Below are 27,587 nucleotides of genomic sequence, written 5' to 3'. Positions count from 1 at the left end.
ACATTAGGAACCTCTTGTTAACAGGAACAAAATTGGGCAGTCGTGGGATGTTAAGGGCTGAGAGTGACATGCCTGAAGCTGTTTACTTTCTAGGGGAGCTAGTCAGATAAATAGTTGCTATGAGAATTAACCAAACATGCTCTCCCCCTCCCCTTTCCCAGGTCACAGAAGTGAACTTGAACAACATGCTGTGCCCTGCCATCTCGGATCCTTTCTATGGCCCCTGGTATAGAATCTGGGCATCTGGCCATCAGACAATCATGACTATGATTCATGGGAAACTCATAACTGTTGTCTTTAACGGTGCTGTTCCTGTCCTTAAGTTCTGCGTGGATTTGCTTCGACTCCCAGCTAAGAAACTGTACTGACTCTTCTCCACAGAGGGAAGTGCTTACAGTGCAGAAAAGAACTGGGATTTGGGTTTTTGTGCCGGAGAAGAAAGGGATGGGCAAAGAATCCCACACGAGTGGTTCCTTCTTTTACAAAGCAAGGTGTTCTCACTGTCACCCTGACTACTGTCTTCACTGCCCACTGCCAATGGCGAAACTTGTGGCCTTACCCACAGAGAGGGAGATACTCATTTGTTGTACAGTTTGTAGTCTTGAGAGCAGAATCTTGGGCCTTTTTTAGCCTGAAGAATTTCAGTTTCCTCACCTCTTGGGGACCCAGTCAAGGGTCTCCTGTACTAGGATTATTTTTACCAGCTATCCTGTGTGTGTGTTTAAATTTGCCTATTGAAAGTATAGGAAGTAAAATGAATAGGAAATGCACTATGCTTTGTGGGCACTGATCGCTTGTACAGGGCAGGCGTTGCCTTTTCCCCACGGCTTCATTTTGCCCACAGCTATGATTGGCCATCTGAAGGGTTCCTGGAAACCACGTGAGGAAAGAAGGCTCCCCCTCCACTGCCTGTGCTTAGCAAAAGGTATGCAACTAGGGGAACCTGGGTGAATCTGCACCACATCAATGTTCACCCATCTCTCTGTCTTAGTTTTTTAAAACACTTCTACTGCATCTGCCCTCCTTCATTTCACTATAATGCTTGTTTCATTTGTGCAAATTGCTGAGATCTCAGATGGAGTAGTAGGTCTGCCGGTAAACAAGTGTTTGTTACAGTGATGTTCAAAATTTGGTGAATGCTGACAAATGATGAATTGTACGGAAGCTCAGAATGTGTATGTATTTCCACACTTTTTGTACAAATTCATGGGAATTACTGACTGTCACATTTAACTGACTGTCAACATTCAAAACTATATATCCAAGTTTTCAGACAGTTGCAAATTTTTTCTGGGATGACTACCATGCCCACGTGAATGCCAACATTCACCCTTTGTCAGGCATGCACTATCACACCCATCTAGCTATCCAGCATCAAAAGCTATTCTTATACAGATACCCACACACACAACATAGGGGGTTTTGCTAGAAAGATTACAATGCATAGGGTATTACCTTCAAATCATAGCTGTATTGAGAATCTTTATGAAGCTATCTGTTTGGAACTCCATGTGACTTATGTCAGTGGGTTCCTAGAAAGCTAATTTACAAGAAGAACTATATTTGAAAATGTTGTTATCTTGTGCATCTAACACATACTTGGGAGTAAGTCATGTTGAACTCATTGGGATTTATTTTTGAGTAAACAATTTTAGGCTGAAGTTGCAAATAAGAGATTGCAAATCTTGTGCATGTTAACTCAGAAATAAGTTGAGCACAGAGAGCTTACTCTTTAGTAATGTACTCCATTGCCATGCAAATAGTAGAAAGTAATTTTCTTATAAGGAGGAAGGGGACACCATTTACGATTGGCTGGTGTCTCGTTGTATTTCAGCCTAGATGCAATTATTCTTCAGGAGTACCTTTATCTCTGAATTTTATGAGGTATAAATTAATCATCTGATAATAATCAGAGACAGTTGCTCCTGATCAATATAATAATAGGGGGACCCATCCTGTCCTTTATAAATAGCACCTTTTCTCTTCATTAAAACGTGTCTCCGTCTCACACAGCTGTGATGCACAGTTGCCCCCATTTGTGTGAGTAACCCTCCCACTGTTCTTAGCGAGCTTTGCTCTGGAGTGCACATTCATATAGCTGCACTGAATAATGGCTGACAAGCTTATGCATGCTCACCTGGGAGTGCATCCCATCAAGCTTCTTAGTGGATTTGGGGGAAAAAAGCAAAGTTTTTGTTTTATTTTGTAGTTCTTTTTGCAATTGCAATCATAAGTGTGATCAAGTTGTTTCAGTATCTTATTCTGAAGTTAGTTGCACCCTTGCTTTGTATGAAACCTGATAGATGCATGTTGCATTTCCTAAGCTCAACACCCAAGCATTTCCTAGACTCTACCAGGGTCTGCTAATGGGAGGAGGGTTAGCTTTAGAGGGCAGACACTACTGCATCACATTCCTATTGAGCTCTCTCCTCAAACTCTGCCCTCCCCAGGCACTATCCCCAAATCTCTAGTAATGAAGTAAATAAACCTCACTAAAAATTTCCCTGATTCACCTATGTAAGATGCCCTCATCCTTCCCAGAGTTCCTTGTGCCTAGGCCCTTCTCAAATGCAAGATTTCCAGCAAGAGAGAACTGCCTCATTACCTTATTAAATGAGATTTACAATTTTTAAAGCTAATTTTGATTGAAGTGTACACAGCTCTATGCATTTTTGCATGCTATGAGGAACTGTGGCTGCAGCTGAAAGGCATTCTAGGGTTGCCAGTTGCCTGGAGAAAATTTGTCCTGTCCCTTCAATAGGTGCTTGGTTGGATTTTATTTACCAGATGATGTTATTCCCCAGAGTTGCCACTGGTGGCAGCTGGACTGGTGAGGGGGTTTCAAGAATGGTAGCTAGACCAATCCTAAGCAGGTGTACTTAGAACCCTTCTCAAGCTTATTCAGTGGGGCTTACAATGGGGAAAGTGTTCTTAGGATCACACTTGATAACAAAACCTAGCAGTTCTGTTATCAAGTAAAAACTTGCAGGAGAAAGGGAGAAAAAAGGCTGTTACAAGTTTTAATGTAGATTGGTCTGCTTATTAAATTTAGATCAAACAAAATGTTACAAGATAGTCAGCAATTCTACAGATTCTTCTTCAGGCTGGTTGTTAAGTCAAACAAAAATAGTTAAAAGGGGGTGGGTGTGTTTGGGGGCATGGTAGACCCCCAGTTCCAATCATAGTGCAATTTCAGATACAAAGAATATTGTTACTAATACTATTTATTTATAATCCACCTTTTATCACTGAGATCCAAGGTGGATTACACAATGTTGAGAGAAAATACGATATAATCAACAACTAGGAGATTCACAGAGCAAAATATGATAATGAACAACAGTTAGGTTGTTCAGTGAAAGAAATACGATAAGGACATCTGAGCTGCCTTGTGCTTGGAAAGCAGAGTCCTTCCCTGGAATGCTCGTCACCACCTGGCAGGTCCTTGTCCAAAGAAGAGATCAAGGAGGGGGGGAAGGGGGGTGCGATTCTGTCTTCTCTCTTGTTAGAGGCACAGTAGTCATTTATCTCTGAAAGTATAGCAATTTGGCTCAACAGTGTTCCCCCCACCCCTTCTTAATTCTTTGACAGGTGTCTGTGCTCCTGAGCTGCTTTGCTATTTCTGGTGGGCACTGCTGTCCACTGGACTGATTTTGAAGTTTTTAGTTGCTAGGGGAACTGGGCAGGTAAATAGTTGCTATGAGAATTAACAAAACATGCTCTCTCCCCCCACCCACCTTTCCCAGGTCACAGAAGTAAACAACATGCTGTGCCCTGCCATCTCGGATCCTTTCTATGGCCCCTGGTATAGAATCTGGGCATCTGACCATCAATCATGACTGTGGTTCATGGGAAACTCATAACCGTTGTCTTTAACGGTGCTGTTCCTGTCCTTAAGTTCTGCGTGGATTTGCTTCGACTCCCAGCTAAGAAAATGTACTGACTCTTCTCCACAGAGGGAAGTGCTTACAGTGGGATTTGGGTTTTTGTGCCGGAGAAGAAAGGGATGGGCAAGGGATCCCACACAAGCGGTTCCTTCTTTTACAAAGCAAGGTGTTCTCACTGTCACCCTGACTACTGTCTTCACTGCCCACTGCCAATGGCGAAACTTGTGGCCTTACCCACGGAGAGGGAGATACTCATTTGTTGTACAGTTTGTAGTCTTGAGAGCAGAATCTTGGGCCTTTTTTAGCCTGAAGAATTTCAGTTTCCTCACCTCTTGGGGACCCAGTCAAGGGTCTCCTGTACTAGGATTATTTTTCCAGCTATCCTGTGTGTGTGTTTAAATTTTCCTATTCAAAGTGTAGGAAGAAAAATGAATAGGAAGTCCACTATGGTTTTTGGGCACTGACCACTTGCACAGGGCAGGCGTTGCCTTTTCCCCACGGCTTCATTTTGCCCACAGGTATGCTTGCAGCTGTTTTGTGGGGCTGGGGAGGGTGTGTGTGTGTCTCCTAATCTATCAGTACAAATCAGCAAAATTCTGTTCTGTCAAAACTGGTGGAAACAGTGGGGGGAAAGAGCAAGAAGGTACACTTTTGAAATAGACTTTTCCCGCTGCTATAGATTCTGCTCCAGTATGCTGAAATCCCACCGTATCCAATAGTCTAGGGACTGTTCCCCTCCGCAAACTGAAGCATATTTTCAAGTTAGTGACAGCTTTTTCATGGCTGCCTTGTGGTGCCTACTCAGCAGCATTATATACTTCCCTGAGAAACCACAGCACTGTTTGGTTCTGCTGGTTCACTAGAGGTGCCGCAAGCGGAAGTGGATGTCTTGTGAAGAATTAAATAGGCTTACATTCTGTGTGGGAAAGCCCAGATGAAGGAAGAAATCGTTAGCCTTCTTGGAAGAAGTGCTCACCTGGCTTCAGACTCATTTCAGGAGTGTGCAGTTCTCTTCCCCTCTCCTCCCTCCTAATATGCCTTGGATTGCATCTCCTTAGTTGTGGAAATGTAAGCTGCCAAAACTGCCATACTTCCTGTGAGCAGATTGATCCAAGGGGATGTGTCCTGCACCATGCAGCCAGTGATACCTCAAATGCAGCGATCTTGCCTTAAAGTTCAACATTACGGCTCATCTCACTAAGAAGGGAAGATACCGGCTGTGTGGGGGGACATAGGCGAGAAGGGATTACAGAGGGCATTTCTGAGTATTTCTGTCCTCTTAACTAAAGTTGAATTTATTTAGAACACATCATTGTGTTCTAGTGAATATTCTGAAATGGCTTGGTTAACAGCTGCCTGTGCCATTCAGCTGTGTGTTACGTTGCTTTTCCACAAGCTCTAAACTTACTCCCAACTTTCCCAGCCTATTTAACAAATACGTATGTTGGGGGTACCTGGCCTCATTAACAAACATTTGCAGTGAAATCCTAAGCCCGTGGGCTTAGACTGGAGTAACTCTGTTTAGGATTTCACTGTTGGAACTCTTCCTTAATGTGATTCACTGAAAGTGCCGTGTATTCTTTACTACTGTTTCCCCCTCTGGAGCATTCCGTACAAATGCATTAAAGAATTTCAGATGTATAATTCAGGCCTGTCTACCCCACTCCCCTTTTCCGAAGCGGCAGGTAATCAAATCAAAAGTGGCTTTTCTAGCAGACTTGACTCGCTTAAAATCCACTTGTCACTTAAGTTGAATAACATCATTCACAGATCTGACTGAACAACTGTGTTTGCATGTGAGCCACAAATGGCGATGATGATTTACTAGGAAGTGTTTGTGGGTGTCCTGGGTGGAGCAACCTCTGCTCCCACTCCCCACACCAGCATGCTGTTGCTTAAGATTCCAAGCTCTTTGGTGGGCTAACTTCAACCTCCCCGTAGTAGTAAATATTAATGCCCTGTATCCTGTCCATTCACCTTCAGTCACTGGCAGTTTTCAAGAAGAGGCTGGATGAATATTTGTCAGGGATGCTTTAGGCTCATCCTGCATTGGGCAGGGGGTTGGACTAGAAGGTCTGTATGGCCCCTTCCAACTCTGTGATTCTGTATTGTAAGACTATCCCACAGCATAGCCTAAGCCTAGCCAAGAAAAGGTGTTTGAACCAAGGCAGATATCTCATTTTCAAGACGAAGTACACTTGATAGGTTGGATCAGCAGCTCTATCAGGACATTGAAGCTGGCAGGGTGTATCTTCCTTGCTTTCCCTGCCTGCTGCAGCCCACTAAACTGTCTGACCCTCAGTTGAGGTGTGGGGGGGGGGGGCAAAGGCCCCTCAGGAACAGTGGGGGGGATGGGAATCTGCAGTAGAAAGGAGAAATTGGCAAAAATTTGGCCTGCCCCTTCTTTGTCAACAGGTGCTGTTCCATGGGTTTAACAGGACCTTTTAAATCCAACCTTATGTTGGGTAGGGGCATTTCTTCGATAGTAACTTTTGCTTCAATTACCAGAACTGGAAAAAAGCAACAGGAACAGGTAAACCTGGTCCTCAAACCACATTGAATGCTATCCCTCAAAAATTGTATTGTGGTATTTTATATATCTGCCTAAATAAGTGGCAGTATCAGTATGCACTCAGTTTGTAGCAACTTCTGTATCTGATCTTTCAGTCCAGATCTCTGACCCTGTTCTGTCCAGGGCTTTAGTACAACTCTCTAGGGCTAGGTTTTGTATAGCAGGACCTCCATTTTGTAAAAACAACACAGTGGTGGGAACAATCTGTGCACTTTAATGTTCTAGAGTACCTCAGCGTAACTATTACTATCTCCGGTGGCTTACGTCAGGAGTTTGATATTTCTGTATATTTGATAATTCAATGTTTTGTAGACTCCCTGGTTCTTCTTTTAGAATCAGCTGCTTCCTCATTATGTACTTGATTTTATGCCTCTGCACTGTGTATATACATACCCTAATTTTCTCTTCATTTATGGTTCCGTGGTGGGATGGGGTGAAACTACATTGTGCCATTTTTTTCTATAGCAATTTGTATTCATGGAGCTTTGTTTCTCAGAGGACAAAGAGGATGTGCCAGAGGCATGCTCTTGCCTGTTTCTCAAAAGTGTTGTGGAGTTGCTAATATATCCCTGTTAAATCCAGCCAAAATGAGGGGAAAGTCCACCCCACCTCCAGTTGGGACCCTCTGGTAGCTACCTGCTGTTTTTCAGAAGTGTCTTCAGATAGATGTACATTTCTTCCTGTTTGCCATTTTAGTAAAAAGCCAAGCAGTTGTCTGACTTTTCAAATTGTACTACTGTGTTTTGTTCTGCACTTCTAGTACTGTTTCAGTAAAGCTTATTCCATCTTCCAGTCTTGCCTGTTTGCTTCCTCCTCTATGCGATGATCCACAATGGAGTTTTGCAACTGGTGACTCTTCCTCTTTTCTTGTCCAGAGCAGCGTGGATGCTTCTCCTACTGCTTCCCAGTCACTTGAAGTATAGTAATTTTTATACATTTTTGACTGTACTAAACCTGGTTAATGGACAACATTTTCAAAAGAGAATTTTGTGTATTTGGGGGGGGGGTTGGGGTAATTCTGTCTCCAATGTCTCATCTCTATAAATAAAATTCTACTCTTTGGGTGCATTGTTGTTAGTGTATTTGTTGAAAAGGAATAAACATGCTGCTGGACAAAATTACGTAATTATACAGTGGTACAGATCAGAGCAGCCATCGCTTCCGAGTGCAGCAGAGAGTGGTGGCCAGAGTGCCAGGACTTTGGACAGCAGACCTACAGCAATACCGCAAGCTGCTGTTGAAGGTTATAGGAATTCCAGATGTGGATTAAGTGGCAAGGAGTGGAGTTCTGGGGAACCACAAGCCTCACATCCCATCCCAATTGACAAGCAGAGCTAGCTGGACAACTCTTGGACCACAACCAGCTACCACTGCCCTTGTGTTGCTTTTCTGGGTGTTTGTATATGTGCCATTCAAGTCGCAATCGACTTATGGTGACTCCAGCAAGGGGATTTAAAGCCATGTAAGAAACAGGTGGTTTGCCAGTGTGTTTCTCTGGAGTCTCTTGGTGGTCAACCATAGAAGTACTGACCATGCGAAAGTTTCCTCTTCTAAAATAAAATGTGGTTGGACTGGATTTTTGGGACAACTATTTATTCATCTCAGTGCTGAACTAACGAGCAATGTGGTCATTAGTCCCAATAAGTGCAACTTCATCTCCAAACAAATCCTGACCGCCACCGAGGGCCCATGATGAACTGCTATAGGGCACAATCATTTACAGCGTCTAGAAATTTGGTCTCTCTCATGACATGAACAATGAACGAGCAATGTGTGGGCAGTTGCAATAATTACACAACTCTCTCCTTTAGTTGGCTCTTCCCATATCAAGATCACCCTCACAGCTTTGGTCAGGTAAGCAATAGTATTAAGGGCGCAGACATTTCTACCTTTAATGATCCTGTGAGGAAGCCTCTTCCTATTTTTTAAGCTTATTGAACTCTGGGTGCTCTTTGATATAGCTGCTCTGGAAACCTTTTGACGTTAAGCAGCAATTTCATTCTGGTTCCAGTGCAGCCTGTTTCTTTTGTTCAGAATCAGCTTGGCCCAAAACTGGTTGCTGCTGCCTCCCAAAGCAAAACTTTCTCAGCCACCGATTGAGACCCCCCGTCTCTACCAGTGTAGCTGTTCTGTACACTGAGCAGGCGACACTGCTGAGAATGTTATCTCCTGCGAGTAATGTACATTTTGCCTCCCAGACCTTAGAATTACACTTCCCACTTTGCTGTTGCCAGTAGGCACTCCTGATAGGCTGGCTGGTGGATAATATCTTTAAACCTTTGCCCGAAGCAGGCAAGTCATTGTTGTGAGCTAAACCACTCAACACAGTTCCATCTCTCTCAGGCATAATACTGCAGATAGCTTGTTGGGTGGCCTGTACTGCAGAGCTGCCATTAGTCTCAATACATATGGCCCAGTCTTCATTTCAACAGCTTTGCAAATTGCTGTCAACTGTTACCTGGGAAATGCTTAAAAATAGTCCCTTATTACCACCAGCATAACTGTTAAGATGTGTGTATAGCTGCTATGGGCAGTTGACACTATTGAGGTGATGAAGGCAACACTCGCCACTATATCCTCTTCCACCAGCCCTGCTTGCAATAGCTTTGTTTTCTTAGTGCCTTTTAGTAATAAAGGATGCAATAATTTCTCCCTTTACTGTCATCTGATATTGAAATATGTATCTCAAAAGCCAGATTTACACAGACCTGAAGAAGAGTTGGTTCATAGATGCTATGCAGGAACCATCTTGCATGGTGCACAGGCAGCTGCAAAGATGCTGGATGTGAACCATGCAAAAGGTCCAGTCTGACGTCTTGGCACCAGAAGTTTATACTTTCAAACATGCTTAAAATAAAACTCTTGCTTGCAATTCCAATTCATATTAGCGTATGTTCAAACTCTAAAACAGCCTAAATCCTACTTTCCTACATTAGTTCTAGTGATGGAAGGAATCTCTACACATCTTTTTTTCTTGGTTAAAGGGGGAGGGGAATTGAATGGTCAGTGCATTCTCACTGCAACATACCAGGCCAAACACTTAAGTGAAAGCATTAAGTACAAGCAGCTGTGATTCTTTTTCCTTATTTTTATTGGGTAAATGAGTTAAAAGGTAATGACAATAGTGTTAAAACTACTACAATATCTTTCCACAGCCATATCTCACAGACCCACAAATTACCTTCTAAATTTTTTTTGCTTTTTCCTCATACCTTTTTAAGCCATACGTATAAAATGCCCATTTTATCAACAGTTTCTTCACACTAATAGCAAATAAACATGGAAGGAAGGAGGATCTAGTTTTAATGGAAGTGGGTTTGTGGTAATCTGTGTTAAAGATGTAATCAATAGTCAAGTTACTAAAGAAGGAAAAAATAGCGGCCCTGAAGCTACACCAGGTAGCTTGTGGCCCAGTTTTGTATCACCTTTGCATTGAAGATAACTCATTATGCTGGTGAACATTCTTTGTAACATATAAAACACTAAAATAACTTAGAAACTAGATCCAAATCTTTTTGAAAAGAATCAACTTAGATATACAAAAACAGTCATTAGTTGTTACAAAAGTTTGTTTTTTCTCAGTGCATTTCATGTACCAGCACAGTTACTGGATCCAGAGCAAAGGAAGTATTTTTTTTTTCTGAAACAGTAATAAAAAACAAGGAAAACATATCTTTGTATATAAAGAATCATTGCTGGTCTTAATAAATGTAACCAGAAACCCTTTAAAATCTGAGAGGCACACTTTGGGTTTCTATATTATTTTATTTAAACATAAAAGTCACCAGTTTATTTCAATGGAGTTGTATCAGCTCCTCAAACTTAATTCAATTAACATCACTAGCAAAAATCAGTTAGAAACTGTACAAAAATAAAAAAGTTAACCCATTTCATCCTGCAGAGACTTTGGAAGGATCAGAAGGCAGGCTTTTCAGGAGCAGCATGTGGGCTTGGCTGGAGGCTTCTTTGGTTCAATCCAACACACAAGAGATGTAATCTACTCCAGATAACAGTTTCAAGACCCCGCACAGTTGAAGACAAGTAAAGAGGGTGAGATACAAACATCAGGGTGTGCTGGGTGGGCCAACTGCTTCCCGCTAACACTGTGGGTGCAGGTGCCCTCTACCCTAACGCAGCCCCACAGCAGCCCCAGCAGGAAGCTGGTGTGAGCGCAACACAGAGCACTGTGCAGAATTCCAGCTACTGGGAGGCTCGGCAGACGTACTCTCCTGTCACTTAGCCAGAGAGACTTGTGCAACCGGCCTTGCCACATGGGAGAAGAAAGCGAACTTTAAAGCTAGAACTGAAGCGCCTTTTGGAATGAAATAAGGCAAAAAACTGATCCATGCTTGTCCAAAGCTTAGCAATCAAGAAGAGGAAGGTAACTGTCGTGCAGTTCAAAGTGATATGAAAGTCCCATATTTTAAATTTGCCTATTTAGAAACAAACAGCCAAAAAAATATCAAACCTCATTTCTTGATTTGGATAAACAGACCTGTTATGTTCTGGTGAAGTATTCTGTAGGAATAAGCTGACAATTACATAAAAACATAATCCTTTCAAGTGTTGATGGCACTTCCATACTAAGAGGTAGGTGCCAGGCAAAATACATCACTGAGAAACTGATTCATCCATGTATGTTAAAGAACAAAAACTCCCAGATCTCTGAAGCTTCTGTCCAAAGCTCATGTCTCATATCAAAAAGAACACAGAAAACAGGTTCAGAAGGGTCTGGAGGATTTTCATTTTTTTTAAAGCACACCTTTCCAGTTTGTATAACCCCTTTGAACTATTAAGTTCCCCTCCACGAGCAACAGCTACTGAGAGATAGACAAAAACGCATTGTGCATTATGCTGTGTACAAAAAGGAGACAAAATGATCCTTTTTTCCCCCTCCCCCAAGCCACGATGGGAAGTATTGCTGACCTCGTCCTTCAAACCCTGCAGGATATTTTATTTAATCAGTATATCATTATTACACTGGTAAGAAATTCTGTATAATATCTGCATATATTGAGGATTTTTTTAAAAAAATCTGATATGATTTTAAGAGTCCGCATGACCAGTCACGTGACCTGCTCAAGGTTGATTAGCACCTTTAAATACACATATATTTTTATATATATAATAGATCTTTTTTTAAAAAAAAACTAACAATGAGCTCACCCAAAAGCACAGCTGTAATGAGATAATGGAGAAGACAAGATTGGGTGGCCATGGCTGATTTTTTTTCAAATGTTTGCAGCAGAGAATATTTTTCAGCTTGTGCTCAATTTCCCCCTTTAAGGGCAAAAACGAAAAGTTGCAATCAGATAGCCGCTGGTTGACGGCTTTTGCTTCAAGGCGAATCCACTTTCCAACCCTCCAAGTGGAAACTAAACAGACTGAGCAGCTTCAACAGAAGCGACGGCCGGTTCTTTCTCCACCTCCCGTCCCCACCCTGCAACGTCTGCCGGAAGGCCTTCCATTCATTAAAGATTAAGGCATCGAAACAGAAAGTTAATATTTGGACATCTAAATGCTGTGGATGAAGGAATGACGGTGATTCCTGTGAGAACCAGCTGTGTCTGCCTCCCTGTATGTTTGAGCAATAAGTGTATATCCAATTACCTACTGAAATGGAAAAGTGGCAGAGAATTCTTAACGCTCCTTGTCATTTATGAGGTGTGGTTCTGCATATTTATTCACTTATGTGTATGCACACAAGAACCACACTTCTTGCATAAAGTATGCTGGGATTTCTGCTAAACACATTTGGCTCATCCAAGGTGAAGGAGATCTTTTAAGTAAAGGATAGTATTTAGTAATCTCTTGAGCCTGCACTTCACTACTATCTGAAGAAAGGGGATTCTAGACATCCAGGAAAGACGAGGCGTTCCAAACTATTCAGCACTTCCAACTGAATGAATACTGTCCCCTTATAACCCCATTATTAGAACTGTTGAGAGAATGTGATCAGGACAGTATCTCACTCCACTGCTTCCACACACGTCAGAAAGCCAGCCAGTTTCAAAGTACTGTGCTATTTCAAAGCTCAGTACTATTTCTATGTAACAGACAATACCTGAAACCTGAACAATATATTATCACTACTGCTGTTTCTTAAAACAGCAAAATAACTAAACTGGACTAAATGTAATGCAATCAAAAATGGGCAGAAAGAAAACTGCTGAATTCTATTCTCAAAAGAGCCCCATTTCCCCATCAGCTTTCAGCAGAGATGGGAACTGAGCTTAGACTTCTTATATTTTTGCTGCCATGGAGATATTCCTATGATTTTTAGGAAACTTGCGTCTTAGTCAAAGGCACTAATACGTAAGCTCGCCAACCTCATCACATAACAGCTGCTACAAGCCAACCACTTTGGCTATGAAAGCAACTCCCTCCTCAGAAGCCTCAGAAAGGCATTGGTGCTTGTTGGTGCAAATCAGTCAAAACCTGTTCACATACAAGCCCCCCAATGAAAATGGGAGCAGCGCAGAACAGCAGCTGGTGAGTTGTGCCCTCCACTTGTAGTTTGATCCAGAGAAGGAGACTTGACACTCTTCAGTCCCATGGCATGTGAACGGGTGAAAAGGGTGCTCCTTCCCTTCCCAGATCAGGCACTTGAGGTGAGGTTTTAGTTCCATTGATTCTGAGGGAAACATCCTGCCAAAGTCAGTGGAACAAGGACCCTGACCTTGGTCTGCACTGAAATTCTTCCTATGGTCATTCTCTCAATTCATAATCAATCAAATTTACCTCTCATTGTCCCTCTTGTGCCTAGCAGGATAGGACCAAAGGGTCATGTATTCAATACATGAAACAAGTCACTTTTTACTTGTTTTATGGGAATACAAAGGGACTGCATGGCTAGCCCTACTCAGACCTCCTTCAAGTCTGGTTCCTTATCTAAATGTGATATGTTTTATGAAAAGTTCTTTTATGCTTTGTTTAGTAGTCCAGTCCCTTCTTTCCTTTCATCCACAGTCTCACAGAAAACCTTGATTGATATAATTCAATGTTAATGAAGTAGAAATTTAAAATTGTCTTTAAAAATCCCAAGAATTGTATATGCTGCAAATTAATTAAAATTTTAAAAAAACCACAGTGACTCAGTACTTAAAAACAGAAAAGAATGAAGGGCTCTTTGTAATGATGTAGTATTTCCTCCCGTTGCCATGGTGAACTTAACCTGCCGTGGAGAAGCGTCATCGTGGCAACGGAAACTATCATCATAAAATGGTACAGTAATAGAGATAGCTAGACCAAGAGGGGGCGGGGTCTCCTGGGAAGAGGTCTGCTGTGAGGTCCAGGGACTGGTCATGCGGCTCAGTGTCAGGAATAATGGTTGTAGGGTGGAAGGGGGTGCCCAATGCCATTCTGGAAGTGATGGTGCTGGCGGTGGGCAAGGTATTCTGTGTAGCTCATGGTCATCTTCTCACTACGGTACCTAAAAGGGGCGTAAGAGAGACAGGAGACAGACAGGGTTAAAGAAAAGGAGTGGCACTCTGGATCTCCAAAAGCAACCGCGTGGAAGAGACAGTACTTGCATTTAAACAGAAGAGAAAAAACACAGAGAAGGATTCCATTTAGTTCTTCATTGTTTTTAGTGAGAAGAAACATAATATACATTGCAACCTGCTTATACATTCTGCACATGGCTAGCCCTATTTAATCTCAGAAGCTAAGCAGGTTATACCCTGGTTAATACTTGGATGGGAGACCACCAAGGAAGTCCAGGGTCACCATGCAGAGGCAGACAGTGGCATCTCTGTTCATCTCTTGCCTTGGAAACCCTATGGGGTCACCGTAAGACGGCTGCAACTTCATGGCACTTTACACACACACAATGAGTTGCTCCAAAGTCGTCAATAATCTAAAAGCAGAGTTCATGGACCAACACTTGGAAGTATCTGTGAGACACACTGCTTTGCTGTTTCCTGGGAAATGATGCACTCCAATAGTTTTGATGCTTGTGTGGAAAATGCTACTCTAAGGCAATTCTCCATCACATCTGATTCACCGATTCTTATACCAACAGGAGAGTGAAGCTGCTTAGCTCCGATTATTGTAAACCAACTGAACTGATGATTTTTTAAAAATTAGGAATTGGAAGAGGTTTGATTTCTATAGTCAATAATGAATGCTGGAGGGTGAACATTTTGAATGAGTGATAAAAGTTACATTAACTAGTTATGAGATGTACAAATTGGGCTGTACAACAGATTACTTTAATGACACCGCAAGTGAGAGATAATAAAAGGGAAATAAGGAACATGAATACTAGGACTATGAAGCAGGGGTGTGCAACAAAAAAACCTTGAAAAAGTCAGAAATAAGTGATTTCTGAAGCAGCAAGCCATTTCAGAAATTGCTTATTGACTCACTTCGTTGTGCTCCGTAAAGATTTGGGACACACCGACAAACTTCCTGCCCCACTGCTTTTTTCACCTGATGGGAGGGGAACGAGGGGTTTCCTCCTCCCCCTCCTATCTGGTAAGGGGGAGGAGGAGATTCCCTCCTCCCCCTCCCATTGAGAGAATTAAGTGTGTGGGGGGGTAAGTTCTATCCACTTGCTTCAGCTGACTGGCAGGGAATCTCCTCCGACAGTCAACTGAAGCAAGGGCCAAAGTTAAAGCGCCCCTGTGATGCTTGCAAGCGGAGTGAGGGGGCGCTTTACACTTTAAAACCCACTGCCCTTGGTCCAGCTGACTGGCAGAGCCTGCCAGTAGCTGGAGCAATGGTGCAAACTTAAAACGCCCCCTGCGCCGCTTGCAAGTGGTGCAGGGGGCGCTTTAAACTTTAAACCCCCCACTCTTGCTTCAGCTGATTGGCGGGTTCCGCCAGTCAGCTAAAGCAAAGGCACGGAGTTTAAACGTGCCTGAAGCTTTCTGAATCGTCCCAAATCGCTTCGGTAAGCTTTATTTCGGATTCCTGAACTGGGCCCGCAATGCTGGGCCTGATTCGGAAATTGTGAATCTTTACAAATTGTGTCCAATTCGAGTATTTATCCTGAATCAGAAACCTGAATTGCACACCCATACTATGAAGCCCAAAACAGCTACCCCACTGGCCAAGGAGAAAGGAATCAATTATAGTATTTCTGTTTCTAGATATATTCAGATATCAGAAGTGCAACTACATCTTTATTTCCATTGGATAGGAAGGACTGGTCAGAGGTCAAGCCCCAATATGATTCTCCAAACAAAGACATTTGGGTTTGAGTCTCCTTACACTGATGGGAAGGAGGTGGGATGACAAAAGGCAACAGAGTTTCCAAATGTAACTTCTTGTGGAGCCAGCTCTTCTACTCTGGCACTCTAACCATTACACCATCCTGTATTCCTGAAGGACACTGCTCCTTTCATTAAAAGAACAAAGGAAATTGTTTTTCACTTCTGGACCTGATTCCAGAAATTTTCATGGCAAGGATGCTAACATCTCTTAGGAATAACAATGACTAGGGAACAAAGTTGATCAACCATCTCTGCCTTTTATCAGTTTAAATTGTGGTGTAGCAGACTTCAATATAAGTTGGAGAGCCAGTTTGGTGCAGTGGTTAAGAGCAGCGGGACTCTAATCTGGAGATCCAGATTTGATTCCCCACTCCTCCACTTGAAGACAGCTGGGTGACCTTTGGTCAGTCACAGCTTCTCAGTGCTCTCTTAGCCCCACCAACACACTTTGTAAACAGCTCTGAATGGGTGTTAAGTTGTCCTGAAGGCTGGTATATAAACAGAATGTTGTTGTTGTTATGTACTCTTTTGAGAAGCTGAGGGCATCCTTTTTCCATTCCCTATTAAAGTAAAACACCAGAACCAAAATAGCACCCCTTCTAGTTAAGGTTGTTCACAATTTGCATCTGTCTGATTAAAATGGGGGGCCATCAATTAATCAAACAATTGATTAGCCTGCAAATTAAACCAATTAAAGTTTGCATCCTTAATCTCACTCACAAACTTGCTCTGAAACAAAGAGGACTTCCTCTCCAGCTAGATCCTTTTTGGTTGGTAGAAAAGCACATGGTGAAAACCACACTTCAGCTGTGGTAAGAGTTTTGTGAGAATCCCTCAAGAAATGAGAGCATTTGTGGTAGAAGCAAGAAGCCCTGAAGGCACAACTGTGTCAATAACACCGTACCAAATTCTCAGTCCAAGCTGAGATACAAACTCACGTAACTGCTGCTTTGCTCCTAAAACTGTTCAGCCTATCCAGAAGCTTTCCAGCCACAATTTATGCTAATTTCCTACAAGCTGTGCTCAGCTAAATAAGCTGATTTTCTTCCACATCAATGCAGCAAACGAAGTGTTGGAATTGGACCCTCAAACACTACAATATTGCTCTGAGATGAAGCTATGGAGAATGGTGAACACCCTGCTATTTAACCTAAAGGGCACTTCAAGTCAGCTGTTTAATGCAAGATGTAAAATGCCACAGAACTGAACACAAAGTGGCACAAGATGCTGCTTAGCCCACACATTTAGCTCTGCTGGGCTCTTCTCCTCTGAAATTCATAGGGCCGTATCAAGGGACCATCCAGTCAACATTTGCAGCCCCATTCAGTCAACCCGCTCGAGAGGAAGCTGAAGGAATATTTTGGGGGTCTGTATGAACATGATGGAATAATGTATTGACTTGTGACTATTTTGAGAAAATCAATTTGAAAAGGGAGGAACACACCAGTCTACTCATCACGTGGTTGCAACCTGAAGAATCCAAAGGAGTATGAATTGATCTGGAACTTTGGATTTTATGAATGGATACTGGACTTTTGTAATAGGTTCTTTGTAAAAAAAAATTGATTGTACTCCTATACTTCTGTAAAAGTGGAATGTTCTTTGACTATTTTTTGCATACTTTTTCCAAGCACTGAGAGGCACTTGCACTTTGAAATAATAGACCAGCAATATAGGATGACTGTATTTATTTGTATATTTATTCATATTTATTTGTATTTATTAGGCACAACTTTAAATCTCAAGTTGTACATTGATACAGTTTTTTTAAGAAGTTTTCTTCTTGGCCAGAATGCTGCCCTAAGTCGCTTTGGACTTAGCATGCATATACATAGGACACTATCTGTGACTAGTAATAAATAACATAGTGTTGGTTAAAATGGAACTTTTCAAGAGTTTTTTTTTGTATCTGACCTTAGTTTTCTTGGCTTTTTGCTTGTTTGAACATTTGCAGCCCAGGCAGTTTCACTCCTGGAACTAATGCTGAAAGCTACAGTGTGTGCAATTTTTCAATAATAAGGACACTGTTGGACTAATTTAACTTGCTGGCCACAAATATGTCTCTCAATGATCTCAAGAGCATTATAAATTCTCTTTTTCTAGAGTCCTCTTGATTGGTAGGAGTGACGCTTTCGCTTTAATTGGAATGCAGATATTTTTTAGTTCTAGATGGATTCCTGGCTGTCTACCTCAAAGAAGAACCTTTTCGCAGCTGATGCCCTCACAAGTAACCACCACATCCAAATAAAACCTTCAATGTTTGTCTACAGGCCTGGTCTGCAAAGTGCAGAGGGGTAGCCATTTTAGTCTACTATAGCACAACAGTAAAAAGTCCAGTAGCACCTGTAAGACTAATCAACTTTATTGAGGCATAAGCTTTCAAGAATCACAGCTCTCTTCGTTAGATGTATCTCTTTGTCAGATGCAGAGAGCTGTGGTTCTTGAAAGCTTATGCCTCAATGAAGTTGGTTAGTCTTAAAGGTGCTACTGAACTTTTTACTATTTTGCAACTACAGACTAACACGGCTCACTCCTCTGGATCTATAGCACAACAGTCCAGCAACACCTTAAATCCTTAATATTTATTCCAGCCTGATCCAGGCTTGTTTCTTTAGATGTGAACAGCAGCCACAGACATCAGAACAAAATTTCTAATGACAATACCTAACAATCCTTAGGAAGGCTTTCCATTATCTCTGAGTACATACTGCCTGCATTCTTCGCTGCCGTACTGAAATTTAATATAAAGGATGGAAAAACAGACTGTGTGCTCCTTCTACAAAACTCTCTAAATTCACTTCTATACAATGCGGTATCACAAATTAAACAAGAGGTAGCAGACAGAGGCTCTTGAAATGCCATGGAAAATTAACATCAAGAGTCTGGGGTGATGAGGGTGTGTGCGCTCCACCCACTCAGTTCCTACTTGATCACCTCCACTGGGGCCAGATTTAACACAGCAAGTGTTCTTTTGCCAAAAGGGCCAAGGATTGCCAGGCCCCATCACGTTCTTGAGTACCATACGCCATACTCTTTCTTAAAGAAAACTATTTCCCTTAACTGTTACTACCCAGTTACCCCACAAAAGGGAACACAACTAACCCAACCCTGTTATAGCAAATCCCTATGGTGGCTTACAATGACTAAACTTTGCAGAGATCTGGGAAGGAGCCCTTCTCAAATCCATTTGTTTCTGACCTAAGCAGTTTGCAGAGTTTTGTCCTACTTCAGGTGTGGCATAGGAAATGTAGGCCTTGGATCTGAACAGCACATGTATGTTTTGATGCGACTGTGGGGCAGCTCCCTGAGACGGAGGTCACAATCTCCCAATACCTGGATAATGCCCAGGGCAAGCAACACACACTTCCCACCTCTTCAGCATCTGGAACAGTTTAAAGATGACCAGACATATTTAGACCTTTGCAAAAAGGAAAGGAAAACACCAGCTGGAACAAGGCCCACCCCCCTTTCTCCATCACAGCAACACCTTCACATTTCAAAGTTTTCTTGAAGGGTTAAAGGAACAGAAGCTGACTGAATCTGGCGTGGCCTGTTTCATCATGGCACGGATGCGCACGGGACTTGGGAAGAGACTGCTCGCAGGGTGGAAAGGAAAGGAAAGGAAATCCCTTTCCTGTTACAGGAGGCTAAACCACCATCGTAGTTATTTCAGTTCTGTTTTTCAGAAAGGGTGAAGGAGCAGGAGTGATAACATGGAACATCACTTATGAATCTGAAACTCCATGCTGTTCAAAGCTCATCAGCTGCATGACGATGGCCCTCCGACACGGCACTGCAGCACATCTTCTGAACATTAGGAATCTAGACATTAAGATTCCCTATTCGGTTCAACAGCGGGAGCAAACACCCCCTGAGAAGAAGAGACCAGCTTCACGGAGCCTGCGTTACCAGAATGGAGGCTCGCACTGTGCCACTGCCTGGAGTGATGCTAGTGTAACCAGCTTGTACAACACAAAACCAGCCAAACACATACAATGCAAATTTTGCATGTCAAATGACCACCTACCTGGTCAGTTTTATAGTTTTCCTGAAATCATTTGTAATTGGAGCTTTGTAGCCTCCTTTCCTCAATAAGGAATCTATGGTCTGAATATGGTCCCATCCTGTTGAGATGGATTAGAAAAAAAGGTATCAGAACACACATTTCACATAAAACTCTGTGGCAAAAGACAGCTTCTCCAGTTCTCTGCCGAACTCCCCCCACCCTCGTTTTTCAGGCCTGACATGCAAATGGTCTTTCTTCCCTTCCCTTTTCATTGAAGAGGCTCTTGTAAGAAGAAAATGGGACTATTTTCTTCTGTGAAAAGCAGTATGTCATGGCACTTAAAATTCTATCTCCTAGATTTTGTTTTTTAAAAAAATTAACCACTGGTTATGTAGAAATACTTGACTCATTAAATAATACACATTTATACAAACGCTGAGAAACACCTGGCACTTGAATTTTTAATACCAATATTTAATTATTCGTATTAGGCTGTTTTATTGTGATTTTATTGAATATTATATTTTTGTATTTTTTTTAACTGTTGTAATTGTTGTGAACCGCTTCAAGATCTTAACTGAAGAGAAGCGGTAAAAAAAATTGGGAAAAATTGAATAAATAAATAAAAAAAATAAATTGCAAGATTATTGGTTGAAACAATGTAGAAAACCTCCAAGTGTCATCATCCAGAATAGGAAAGTTCCCCATCAATTCCAACGTTTAACTGTGCCCCAGTGTTCCACTTTTGAAGTTTTATTTACAGGTAGCAAGTTAACTTTTTTTTAAAAAAAACTGGGCTTCTCAGTAGCTTCCTCCCAGGTTGCATTCAGATGTTTCTGTCCGTTGAAAATGAGCACAAGCTTAGTTTGCTGCTGTGATCACATGCTCCCTCCTCCTTGCAATGCAAAGCCTTCAGTTGAACACCAATTTATCCGGCCATCCAAATGCAGACACCTGGGCAACTTGGAGCTTGTTTCCTTCCCACAAACTAGGGGTCAAAACTGTGGTTTAATCTGAGTTTGTGGGGACGAAGCAAATTCTGGTGCCTTCATTTGGACGCTGTAACAAGCTGCTGTCTGATATGAGGCTTCCTAAGTCAGGCTCTGCATGTGAAGGGAGGAGGAAGAGAATACACGGCATGGCAACAAGCGAGGCTCATGCCCATCATCACAAACAGAGAGGGGCTTGACACACCTGACCCTGGATGCTAAACGTAAACCATCTATTGGACATTGCTATAAATGAGGAACAGTACAAACATGAAATTTCTCATGGTCGTTAAAAGGTGCCATACTGTAGCAATGCACAGGAAACAAATGTTACAAATCCAACCAAGCAGAACTGCTGCTCGGCCTTTGCGAGTTTCAACAGGGCTTGCTAATGGGAGTCGTGCAGCTGAGGGACCAGAGGACCCACAGATCCAATTTTCAACACCGTTTTAATACGCTTTGTAAATCAAGCAAACGTGACATCTCAAGAAACCACAGTAGCTTGGAAGATGCATGTACAGAAAGTGAGAGGCTAAACAAATAGCCCAAGCTTTCTACAGGTGCCTTCCGCTATACACAAGGAATTGCTTCTTAAAGGTCATCTTCAGTGCACTGTAAAAACTCCACAACAGATACTCAAAAATGCAGCTAAAGCAATTAAATAAATAAATAAAAATCAAATAACGGACAATGAAAACAATGGCTTTGCAACTGGAAGACTAGAACACCAGCGAACAGACTTCAGCAGCTTCATCGAGCATTAACAAATTAATGGCAACGTTTACAGAGCTTTCCCAAAAGAGCTGTCAGTGGGCCGGTGCCTTTTTTACAGCACGGCATGTGCGGGACTATTCTCAGGCGGGCAGGATGCTGGCTTTGAGAATGTGCTTGCTCTCCTAAGGAGGGGGTGGGATAGTTGATTGTAAGTGGTCTTTCCACACAGCACGTGGCAGTAGACATGAGTTTGTGACTAAGTGTACACTTCAACAGACAGCTGCAGCCCATTCTGACCTCTACGAGAGATGTCACTTTCTAACACTTGTCTGATCCCATTCACACATTACATGTGGTATATGGGGTGGGTACTATGAGCTTTTTTGCTGGTATGAGGAGGAGGAAGGGCAGTCTCAAACAATCCCCTCCCACGTTGCAGTGCATGGTTTTTGTGCATGCAGATCCTATAATCCCTGCCATAGCCTTTCAGGGGTCAGAATGGGTCCTTCTCTTCCCTTTTGCACCAGTAAAAAAGCTGGCAGGATCCAACCCGTAATGTGTGAAAACATCCACAGGCATGGGAGCCAACTGCCTCATCTCTCCCCCCAAACAGTAGCAAGTCAGTTGAACCACATATAGATTAAGTGCCAACAGCAACGGCCTGACGAGAAAAAAACAGCAGCAATGGAAACAGTGCCACAGATAATAGTCCCATCACTAATCTAAAAGATTTTGCCATTTTACTGATATTAAAGTAGTGAAGAGCTGCTCTGAGCTACTACAGCTGCGAGAACAACTTCACACTACCCGTTACTGTTGCTGTATTGCATATTGCTGGTTGTAGCATAAGACTTTATTGCTGCAAGGTATGGAAGTCTTCCAAACAAAGGGATTTATTTTCTATGGATACATAAGCAGCATTTAGATAAGAGTCGTCCCTTACAATTAAAGTATTGCTCCATCATCTGACATCAGCGCAAGGTCAAATATTGCATTTTAAGTTCCTAGGAATGTTTAAATCCTTCACCAGATCATATGAGATAAAGTGCAACAATGACCTTGCTCCTTTGCAACCTCCGGTAAGTAGGTGGCCGTGCGTTTTGATCCTTTTTCATTGATGAATTCTATTCTAATGCCATGTACACCCACCTGAAAGAAACGGGCAGCTTTATTAGTACATTTAAAAAAATGGAAACAAGAGATGGTTAGCAATATAAATCCCGAAGGAGTTAGTTTTGCATTTTGTTTTTCCTTTAAAAGGGTGGGGGGAGGGTTTTTCCTAATTTTTGACCTGGTGTTCTCTGTTTCAGTGTGCTTTTTGAAAAAAAAATCTCACATTCCTTTAGTTTCTTTGAGCAGGAGAGCCAAAGAGAAGGAACCCTGTCCCCCCACTTAGGATGAACTGCAAAACCAGTGACCTGACCAGTTTCTCCTACAGCAGCCACCGAAAGGCCAGTGCCATTCATCAGTCCCACGTCTGCTGAGGCCACTGAAGCCCGTGTCTGTCTGTAACCGTTGTTTACGAGAGCAAAGACTTACCAAACAGTGACCCCAGAATAAGGGGTCTCTCTACTTAGGATGGCACTGCCGGCTGCCACATTGTACACAAGACCTGAAAAGTTCTGAAGCAGCAGCCGTTTCCAGTTTATCTAGAGAGAACGGAACTTAAAAAAAACCCAGTAGCCCGTGCCTCTCTTGACACTGAACAGTGGCACTGAGAAGTGAAAGGTGCTTGGTCCCTGGGTGCTAAGAGAGAGAACAACACTAATTCCTTCCTTACAAGCATCTCTTAAAAGCTTGGCCATATATAACGAGAATTAGGTTCCTTGTGAAAAAACAATGGTTTTGCAGGTGCTTTTGGGACTCCAGCCAATCCCTCAGATGACTAGGCAACTTTTTGCTCAGGCATTAAGTTTTATTTATTTAGAAAATTTCTATTCTGCCCTTCCATCTATAAATAGAGCAAAAGGACATAGACCCAGTTTGGCTTCTCATTATGTAAGTTCAGCTTAATGATAAGTTGGTTTGGATTAAAAAAAACAGCATTTCCATTAAAAGTACACAAAAACCCTGAAGTCTTATCTGGCCCAAGTGACCAAAGACAGAAAGATATAACCCAAGATATAATGCAAGGTGCCATACAGGCCAACAAGTCTATTTCCAACATCATATTATCCACAGAGGGGGGAGGAGCACAACACACCGTCGGCTAGCCACCCTGAGTACATACACATTCATGACAGAAAGGTGAGAGATACATTTTCTAAATCAATTTTAGCATAGCACATGGGCAATGGACTCCCACAACTGAGCTGCATTCTATAGACATCTGAATCCATGTGAAGTTTCTCCATGCAATGCGGCACCAAGATCAGGAAGTGCTGTGCACAGAGGAACAAAAATTGGCTGGCTTCCTTGGGAAAATGAGTTTCTGTCATTGCTTGCCAAGACAAACTTAAAGACTGCCTGTAACAAGCAGACAGGATCCAACTGTTTTATAATGTAACACTGCTCTGGTCCCAAGAGGCCAGTCTCTGTTTTTGTTCTTGGTCTTTTCACCTGTGCAGTGTTTTCTGCTGAATTCTATCCCCTAAGAGTTCTGCAATACAATGGCCAAATTAATCAAACAACTGGGTGGGAGGCAGAACTGTGCTTGCTCCAAAGAACTACAGCGACTGTACTGCAGCCAGACCGACAGGGGCAACTGTGAAAAAAGAATGGATGACCAGGCAAGCAGATTAATGCAAAACTCAGTGAATAATTCCACTTAAGAATAGACTATGAATATGATCCAATTCATTTAAATTAGTTAATTTAGATTCTGGCCCAGAAAAGAGTTTTCCATCTGTGGGATTTCTACAGTTTTCCAATTACATTGTTCCAAAGAGAATCGTCAGGCCAGCTAACTGAAGACACAGTTGTGCTCTGGAAAAGTTAAAATACAGGAAAACCTAGCACAATGCTGCTTCTTAAAGCACTGTTCTCAGCCGGAATGGGGAAATGGAGGCTACTACTATAGAGCTCCCATGCTGAAGTGTCCCAGGAAGCTTGTCCAGATCTCCTTCCACATCAGCATTTCTTCCTGGGAGAACAGTGGCAGCATTCTCTGCCAGTCCAGCAGCTCCTCCACCGAGGCCTTGTTCCTCAGCCACCCATGTCTTTTACCTGGCGCAAGAGGAAGATGGCCAAGAAGTGACGTGATGCCGCAGCAGGAGCGATGGCCAGTTTCCAGTCACGTCAGAGGTCTATAAAATGCTTGTGTGAACCAAAGCTTCAGTAGGAGCTTGCAGGGCTGATGGAGAAGGCTGCCGTAGCTCTCTCAGAAAATAGCCTTGACCCTGCAAGTGTTCATGGTTGGTCCTGCCGCCCCTCAGGTCTTTTAAAGACCTCTGACATGGGTGGGAGTTGGCCAGGAAGTGGCGTGGCACCGCTATGAGTGGATTGGCCAATTCCCAACCATATCACAGTTATAAAAGACCTGGCAGCTGAGAAACAGGAGCAGTGGGCTGTATAGGAAGGCAGCAGCAGCTCCCCCAGTAAGAAGCCTTCATTGTGGAAGGCAACCCAGAGATGCTTCAGGGTGACTCCAGTACAGGAACTGGCAGCTACCCCCTCCAGTCAACCCACATATGTCACTCATGCATAAGAAATGGAGATGCTGCGAACACATCTTCATTAGAACAGTGATCTAATTACTTCCTATAGCACTGTTTCACATTGCGCTCTCTTTCCAGGCATGTTATAGGACACACTGCTATACCTAAACAAATGCTTGCAATCCCACTTTGCTTGCCTTTAGAATCAAGAAGGGCCAATACCTGGACCTGTAAATCGGCAGAAGCACCGCCACTTAGGACAGACACGGGGGGGCTTGTCTTGACACACACCCTCTTTGCATGGCAATTAAAACTGGCTTTTATTTATTTATTGTTTTATTTATGTTATTTATAGTCTGCCTTTCTCACTGAGAATCAAGGCACAGCATAAATCAATAGTTGGGACATTCAATATACAATACCATAGAATATAGGTTACAGAAATTTGAAAACAAGCGTCATTCAATTACAGAGATAAAGGATCAAGAGGTTTCAAAAGCACCATACTTAATTTGAATAAAAATGTTTTAATCATCATTAGTGGTTATGATGATTACAAAAACATAATTGCTAACTACTATTAAGAAAAAGAGTACTAAAATATAACTCTGACTAATAACGTTGACTAAGGGTCCTGTAAATCTGTATTTCCTTTGTTTTTTTAACAACAACAAAAATAACAACATTATTCAATTTATATATCACCCTTCAGGACAACTTAATACCCACTCAGAGCAGTTTACAAAGTGTGTTATTATCATCCTCACAACAAGGGCTGAGAGAGCTCTGAGAGAGCTGCGACTCTCCCAAGGTCACCCAGCTGGCTTCAAGTGGAGGAGTGGGGAATCAAACCCTGTTCTCCAGATTAGAGTGCGGCCGCTACACCAAACTTACCTTGCAACAGTAAAGCCTACAGCTACAACCATATATAAAATAAATTTAAAGCAGAGAAATGGCGCTCCTGAAGCAAGCAAAATGGAGTGGTCCTAGGCAGTGGTCTTGGCTACTGATGATTGTTGGTGTTCCTGTTTGGAGGCAACTGCATTTCTAGCAAGGGGCCAGAAGCTGATGGTCAGCATCCTCCGCCCTTGGCTTTGCTAACAAATGATATCAAAATAAATTTTCAAAAAGGTAAGCTGCCCCCTCCACATCAGAATTCTTTGCTCCAAAGAATATTGGCCAACATTTGATGGAGGCCACATAATAAGTAAGCATTTGGCCATATTTACTGGTCAATTGACTTTATTTTTGTGCGTATGTCCTAGAAAAAAAACTTTAAGAGGCGGAGGAATGGGAAGTAGATTCTTTGATGTTACCTATAAGGTTACAGAGATACAAACACTTGGTGGCTGTGATCCCCAAGCATGATCATGATTAAAATCAGTGGGATCAGTGCTTATTTGCTAGTTATAACTAGTATCTACTAGTACTAGTTATGAAGGTGTTTAAATCATGTGCAAGTACCCTAGCAGTTCTGATCCCCCTATGAACCAACCAGTGAGTGGAGTCCAAACCATCCTACTACATAATTCTAAGCGGGTTTCTGACGACTCACTGGGATTCCACGTTAGTGTGCCCCTAGCGGGAGAAGAGGGAAGTCGCTCTGTTGGCCAATGGGGCCGGAACGAGTCGCTGCTGGGCAGAGGAGCTGGAGCCACCCCCCTTGCGCACTCCCCGCCCGCGGCGGTCACTGCTAGGTGCAGGAGCCTGTCAGGGTGCCTGGCGCCGTCCCTCACATTGTGGCACTGGGGAGGGGGCAATGCCATCAGGCCGCCCTGCCCTCCTTCCCCCACCCCAGATCAGGGTGCTAGGGAGGGGGCAATGCCCATCCGGGCCACCCTGCCCTTCTCCTCCCCTGCCCCAGATAGGGGTTCTGGGGAGGGGGCGATGGCCAGCCAGACCATCCTGCCTTCCTCCCCACCCCAGCTCAGGGCACTGGAGAGGGGACAATGTCCAGCCCTATGGCCCTGCCCTCCTCACTCCGCCCCAGACGACGGCTCTGGGGAGGGGGCAATGCCCAGCCAGGCCATCCTGCCCTTCTTCCCCCACCCCAGAACAGGGCGCTGGGGAGGGAGCAATGCCCAGCCGGGCTGCTTTGCCCTCCTCCCCACCCCCAGATAAGGGCTCTGGGGAGAGAGCAATGGCCAGCTGGGCTGCCCTGACCTCTTTCCCCCAACCCAGACTGGGGCTTTGGGGAGGGGGCAATGGCCAGCCCTGCCCTCCTTCCCTCACCCCAGATCGGGTTGCTGAGGAGGGGGCGATGGCCAGCCCGGCTCCCCTGCCCTTTCTAGAGCCCACTGTATTTTTTGTTACAACGGGCTTTGTTGCTAGTCTGTCAATAAAACGCTAAATCACTCTGAATAAGACACCTCAATTACTGCAAGGATTATATCTATCCCTGGGATACGACAGTAGCACTGCACCAATACACAAGAAGGGAGTTTAACCATATTTTCACACATTTATCCATAATGCTCTGCGAAACATCATTTCAGTAAACATTAGCGGAATGTGAAAAAAAAAGATTGAATATGAAGCCAAAATGGCAGCTTAAAATAAACATCTTATGTTCACTTATGTGAATTAAAATGATAGGCTTCTTCTG

General features: G+C 43.0%; 2 protein-coding genes across 4 annotated transcripts in view; one reads left to right on the top strand and one right to left on the bottom strand.

Moving 5' to 3' along the window:
* TMEM164 (transmembrane protein 164) overlaps positions 1 to 7,525 on the top strand; it is a 101,391-nt gene extending 93,866 nt beyond the window's left edge. For all 3 annotated transcript variants that reach the window (XM_054996067.1, XM_054996066.1, XM_054996068.1), the window contains exon 7: positions 162 to 7,525. In XM_054996067.1, the coding sequence (XP_054852042.1) occupies positions 162 to 368 (207 nt within the window). In that variant the 3' untranslated portion in view covers positions 369 to 7,525. The remainder of the gene's footprint in view (positions 1 to 161) is intronic.
* A 2,837-nt stretch (positions 7,526 to 10,362) lies between these two features.
* The window catches only part of AMMECR1 (AMMECR nuclear protein 1), a 159,389-nt gene continuing 142,164 nt past the window's right edge, over positions 10,363 to 27,587 (bottom strand). The window contains exons 4-6 of the mRNA XM_054996712.1: positions 22,445 to 22,535; positions 19,705 to 19,801; positions 10,363 to 13,891 (exon numbers count right to left, since the gene is read on the bottom strand). Of these exons, the coding sequence (XP_054852687.1) occupies positions 13,777 to 13,891; positions 19,705 to 19,801; positions 22,445 to 22,535 (303 nt within the window). The 3' untranslated portion in view covers positions 10,363 to 13,776. The remainder of the gene's footprint in view (positions 13,892 to 19,704; positions 19,802 to 22,444; positions 22,536 to 27,587) is intronic.

Source organism: Eublepharis macularius, chromosome 13, assembly GCF_028583425.1.
Source record: "Eublepharis macularius isolate TG4126 chromosome 13, MPM_Emac_v1.0, whole genome shotgun sequence".
NCBI lineage: Eukaryota > Metazoa > Chordata > Lepidosauria > Squamata > Eublepharidae > Eublepharis > Eublepharis macularius.
Note: the sequence above shows the minus strand (reverse complement) of the source record. Positions and strands in the feature narration are given on the sequence as shown.